Source organism: Diospyros lotus, chromosome 13 (genome assembly GCF_014633365.1).
Source record: "Diospyros lotus cultivar Yz01 chromosome 13, ASM1463336v1, whole genome shotgun sequence".
In the NCBI taxonomy this organism is placed as follows: Eukaryota; Viridiplantae; Streptophyta; class Magnoliopsida; order Ericales; family Ebenaceae; genus Diospyros; species Diospyros lotus.
Genome location: NC_068350.1, coordinates 4,081,331 through 4,087,330, shown reverse-complemented (window position 1 = coordinate 4,087,330; position 6,000 = coordinate 4,081,331). Strand labels below are relative to the sequence as shown.

Here is a 6,000-nt window from a genome sequence, read left to right as displayed (position 1 = left end):
AAATGTAAATTTCACACCTTTGCTTTTTATGTGAAAATCAAGCCAAGGAGTGAGAATTAATGATGTTTCACCCATCTACACACCATAGATTTATGATCAACACTACGTTTTAAAGTGCCAATAATTAAATTTTCATAACAGATGATAAATTAAAAGTAGTTTAATATTCACCTAATAAAAAAATAATTAATATTTGGATTAGATTTCCTACTTGGGCTTTCCTAATATCAAATTCACTTTAATTAGGAAAGCTTTTGATATTGTTACACGCGCACGCGCGCACACACACATATATATGCATATATATATATATTGTGGCTAGCTAGGGATATTAGCACAAAAAATAAAGTTTGTACTACTTATAAATCAACATGATAATGTCCTCACCAATTTGCCATGGCTGCCCCTGCCCTAAACCTTGAACCTGGAGATACTCTCAGCTCCTTTTCCCTGGCCATTTCACTAATTTCTCAAATCACTTCCTCCTTTATTTTGCCTCCCCTATTTTCTTCTACATCACCCATTTCCCTCATTTTATTTTCCCTAAAACCCTTCCTTACTTTCAAATCCTAGCTTTCCCTTCTATTGCTATTTGAGTTATAATCCCAACAACCTTTCCCTACTCCTACAACCTAGCTCTTTCCTTCATTTGAATTCAACTTTGCATCTTTATTTTCACTCCCTCTTTAAGCTTCAACCCCCTACTCCATCCCTCGTTCCCCTCTCTCTATTTCTTCTCCCCAATATTCTGTCTCCTCAAGAGGATGATGATTCTCAATAGGTGCCCAATTCTCAAATGCCTCTTACTTCTCTAAGAAAGGCTCTTGAACATCCTTGCATCATCTAAACAATCCTTGGTGCTTCGTTCATGGGATCTTGAGATAAATCTATAGAAATTTGAATTCTCAACCCCTAAAATAGACATCTACAAAAGGAGATTTTAAGAAAATCCTTGGTGGAGATTGATGCTAGCTACTCATGGGTAGATGAATCTAGTAGGTAAAACCTTTCTCATTTAACCTCCTCCCACCTCAGTGGTCCTATATATATATATATATAAGTATATATGTATATTATCTCCATCAAGTTATCATTTTAATTATTTCCATGGCCTTTAGCTTAGAATCTAGTGACTCTTAGGGACTTTATATATATCTATCCATCATGGACTATAGTTCATGTTCCTCAAACTATTGGATTTTGTTGCTTGGAGAAGGTCATTTCTTGTTGGGATCCTGGCATTCACATCATTGGTTTTTAGTAGCCATTTCTTCTTATATCTACGTTGAAGGGATAGTTGGAAATTTCTATTATATATGTTAATTATAAGTCATTTTCTTTTTTTTTTCTTTTTTTTAAGATTACAAAGAAAAAAAAACTCCTCGATAATTAGCTGCCCAAGGGGGATCAATTTTTTTTTTTTTGATAAATATTCATTTCCATTTTTTAATGCCTAAATATTAGTAATTTATATAATTATGCATGAGAACTTTGTAAATGCATAAAATTTTTTATTACGAGTAATAAGAATCTTGCTAAAGTGTATATCTTGATGAGTGTTCACATCATTTACATGTAAAATTATGAATAAACAAAACCAATAATTATTAAAAGATTATCATAAAAATAAGTCCATGGTTAAGAGACACAAATGTAGATTCTAGAAGACTCAAGATGAAGAACTTGTTTTTTCCTTTTAAATTCCTTAATCAAATTGTAGAGATACCTGAAAATATCAGGTAGATATAATTGCAACTATAATGAAAATTAAGCACTTCGGATTGATGCGCATCAGTTCTCCTCTTCCAGCCCAACCAGAAGCAATAACATCTGAAACCCTAAAAGTAAACAGGCTGGCAAAATGGGATAGTGCCACGTGTACCTAAATAATTAGGCTGTTGAAAATTTGAGACAAATCGTCTTGATATATTCAATAAGATCATACATTAGTTGTACGCAGAAATGACAGTCACAAATCTGATTCATAATGCAAAGCATGTACCACCACCATCTATTACAGAAAAAAAGGGAAAACTGAGAGAAAAGCTAAGAGAGCTCCCCTTTCTTTGACGCCATTATTGTAGCTACAGGCGATCAAGTTTTCTACATATGAATAACCCCTTAAGATCGATATCACATACATGAAGCACAGCTTGATTTATTACTGCATAATATATATAGCAACTCAAATGTGGAGCTTGCAATCTAGTTAGGTTTTAATCTAACCCAGCTAGCGTCTTCTGGCTGCGGTTTCTCTCTGCGCATTGAAGAATACTGCGGCGACTGGAAGGCCGAAATCATTCTCGGCGGCGAAACTTCGGGTGCTGAATTGATCCCTTGAGGAAGGTGGGTTCACTGTTTGTCGGCGTTTCTGCTTGAAAAGAACGAACACAAACCTGTGGATCCCTATGTTTGGCCTCGGAATTTCATAGCTCACCACCTCCCGTCCTGTTAAATAAAAGCACTCTTCAGACCGACACACACATACATAAACCAGTCTTCCCTATCTCTTGCAAGTGCTTTTTCTTTTAAGTGCTTTATCTTATGGCTTAAGGGCACAAAAGTGATAGAAAAACCCTTTATATATATATATATCTATATATAGAGAGAGAGAGAGAGAAAGAGAGAGAGAGAGAGAGAGTAAATGAGCTTACCAAATGAGGCATCTGTGGTGCCTGGGATGTCTGTTACTATCCTGTAATGGTCACACAAATGCTACTGTTAGTTATATGTGATCTTTACATTTATAGCTCAATCCTGTTTCATGCATTTTAGGGTCTGATGATTGCTTCTTTTCCTCCCATCTTCTTCTTCTTCTGTCTGGTAGGTGTCCTGATTTAGTATGCCCTAGTTTTCCTTTTATATACAGTATACTATTATGTGTCACTGTATATCACTTCGATTTTACTTCTTTTATAATTTTCCCCACAATAATTTTCAATTTAATCCATCATCTTTTGGAACTATTACAGGTGCATAAAGTTCAATTAGATCTGTTTTTTTCTTTTGGAACTATTACAGGTGCATAAAGTTCAATTAGATCAGTTGTTTCTGCGATTCATATATGCACCATGAACTTAACTTTTGATGTCTTTTTCTTACTTTTTTTTTTTTTTGTCATTAGAATTGACAATCACTACTACTCTGTTGGGTGTGTTCTGGAGTGTGCCTCGCAAAATTTTGGTGTTTAATTAGTTGAGTAAACGTACTTAAGGATCAATTTATTCTACTGCTTTCTCCAATGGATCAACACTGAAATAGTTCATAAATTTTTCATGAAAAATTAGTTAGATGTTTAGGGTATACCAGTGCAGGTGCTCCCTTAAGTAAGGATCACTAGGGCCAGGAACATCAGGGTCTGTCATCACCTGCATTAGAGAAAAAGATCGCATGTGTAAGCTTAACACAGTATATAATGAGAACAACGACAACATATAGGTGTTCATCGCACTATGTCGGGTTGATTTTATAAATTCTAGCTCACTTAACATGATTTTTTTGGAAGAAAGAAACACAGGGGAAACAGGTGATTCAAACTGGTAAATATAAAGCTAGCACAGAAGATATAGGACTACTCAGAAGGTTGGGATAAGTACCAGTGTGAAGAAAGTTCTCAAGTCACCTCCATGAATTTCAAACCTAGGTTTGGAGGTTACTTGGGAAGGAAAGAGCTCATGGCCATTGAAAACAGGCGTGTTGTTAAAACAGACAGACATTCTTATGCTTGGAATGAAAGGATCAAGGACATCTCCAACCACTCTCCCAACAGTGAGAGGATCTGAGATTCTTGCCATTAATACAGAGACAGAGAAAGAGAAAGAGAGAGGGAGAGATTCAAATGGCTTCTGCTGGGTTGAGCTGCAGGGAAGGAGAAGGTGCGCTAAATATAGTGCTACAAAGCTCTCTTGGTACAGTACTGCTACTAGTAGCTAGACTTGAGAGGTAAATGGGAATATAGAAGCATGAACATGGGACATCAAGAAAGAGCCTACTAGAGTTTTATTTTCTGAATTCTCTCTCTCTCTCTCTCGAAGAGATTTTTCTATGATGTCATTTCAGCTTTCTCGGCATCTTTCTCTAACTTTCTGGGGTCCCTGGAATTGGTTCTTGATTGGTTGTCACCCAAACTATTCCCAGTTTCTAGTCAGAAAACCAGGCCCGTGGTAGCTGACTACTGTTCAGTGTTCAGGCCATGGAGAAGGGAAGCATTATTGGTTATATATTACTGCCAGTGGTCCCAACCAAGCCAGCTACTTGTCATCTTGTGCTCCTTTCTAGCTAGCAAAATGGGAAAACAACACACTGGCCAGCACAGGGGCTTCTGCCTCAACATGCCCAAACTGAAAAAGAAAGAATCCAACTTTTGCATTTGAGGAAATGCCTACTGTTCGTTGTTGAATGGTTACTGTTTTTAGTTACTTCTTAAACATCAATTAGAAAAGGGGTTGAATTAAAGATGATCGATCTGCTCGGTTTCAGAGATTCTTTCAGGCAGCATAAAGGAACTCCACCAAATTAACATGCACAAACAATGGACCTGGGTGCTGAGAGGTCTTTCAAGTAAAGAGATTCATTAGAGATTTCTAGAATTAGCAGCCACCAGAAGGTGGGTTTCCATAACTAGAAGAAGCCCCCTCTAGTTTTCTTCTCTCTCTCTCTCTCTCTCTCTCTCTATATATATATGCCGCCCTGGACTTGATGTCATCTTTTCGCGGTATATAAATATACCACATTCAGTAGTTTTTTCTGTCACTATATATATATGTATAATTTTAAGTGACTCGCGCATATTTTAATGGATAATTTTGTTGTAATATTTTTTATATATCATTAGGGATGTCGTATTTGTGTCATGTCCAATTAAGAGTATAATAAAAATAAGTTAATTCAAACAGAACCCAATTAATATCGTGTAAATCCATTTTAACCCAAACCCATTTACCACTAATTTAAACTCATTAATTTTTGTGTAATGTTCACGGATTAATACAAGTAAGTTACGCAAATACAAGCGAGAACGAGTACGTAGCATATTTTAACTTTTTAATATAAATTATATGTGTAAAATGGGCTAAATTTCAGTTAACTTTTTATGCTTGAACATTCAATTTTAAAGCCTAAAAATATTTAGGGAGGAGAAATCAAGTATGATGTGTTTTCAAATTTACAATTTCATTATTTATGTTGTAAGTGTTTCATTTCAAGTGACAGTTTAGACTTTCTTTTATTTTGATTTTGATTCAGTTTTATTTGTGATGATCTGAATATATCCTAATTAAAAATATAGACTCTTTGAGGTTTTTTTAATAATTTTTTTCTTCTAAAAAAAAATTCATGTTAAACATGTCAATTCAAACATAACATTATTAATTTTATATTAATTCGTTTTACCTAAATTTATTTTAACATAAATTCAAATATATTATAATTAACTTCATGTTGTAATTGTCAACCCCTACCAACATTCCCATCCACCCCTTTTTTTCAGCTATATATGTCATTCATTATTGTCCCCTTTTTTTCTTAAGATGTATTCTTATTCCTTTTTTAATCTTCTATTATTGGACTTCCATTAACGCTAATCTTGGAAGGTAATTCTCCTTTAAAATGGAAAAAGAATTCCCACCACCCGCCTTTCAATATATTCCTATCTATTTCTTATTATATATGCATTTTTAAGAAAACCAAAAAAGAAAAGAAGGCAAAGATTGCAATTACTAGCCAGCACCCAAAACCGAGGTTATGGGTGATGGCTTCTATTTTTTTTTCTAATGATGTAACTAAACTCATGTCTTTAATCAATGAAGCTCAAAAGACATAGAACTAGATAAAAGATAACCATTGACTCGATGAGAAAGAACATTTTACTCCAAATAACATCATTATATTAGATAAGAATAATTTAAGAAATTTTTAAATAGTTAGATTATGATAAGTTGAGATTTGCATTAATAAAATATGAATTCAAATTTTTATCTTGTGTAATGAGACAAAAGTCTT

The 6,000-nt window shown here is 34.4% G+C and overlaps 1 protein-coding gene across 1 annotated transcript; it reads right to left on the bottom strand.

The window, feature by feature from the left end:
- Nucleotides 1–1,891: 1,891 nt before the first annotated feature.
- Nucleotides 1,892–4,740, bottom strand: LOC127788000 (CEN-like protein 2). Its single transcript, XM_052316118.1, has 4 exons — nucleotides 3,597–4,740; nucleotides 3,307–3,368; nucleotides 2,655–2,695; nucleotides 1,892–2,448 (listed from the first exon to the last, which is right to left on the bottom strand). The coding sequence occupies exons 1-4, from the start codon at nucleotides 3,792–3,794 to the stop codon at nucleotides 2,231–2,233; spliced, it is 519 nt and encodes a 172-aa protein (XP_052172078.1). The 5' UTR covers nucleotides 3,795–4,740; the 3' UTR covers nucleotides 1,892–2,230.
- Nucleotides 4,741–6,000: the final 1,260 nt, after the last annotated feature.

Bases quoted from the DNA above. Each gene is read 5' to 3' on its own strand.
- LOC127788000 (XM_052316118.1), bottom strand. From the start codon at position 3,794: ATGGCAAGAATCTCAGATCCTCTCACTGTTGGGAGAGTGGTTGGAGAT. The intron at 3,369-3,596 runs GTACTTATCCCA...TCTCTAATGCAG, and splicing joins TGAGAACTTTCTTCACACTG to GTGATGACAGACCCTGATGT. The intron at 2,696-3,306 runs GTATACCCTAAA...TGACCATTACAG, and splicing joins TTAAGGGAGCACCTGCACTG to GATAGTAACAGACATCCCAG.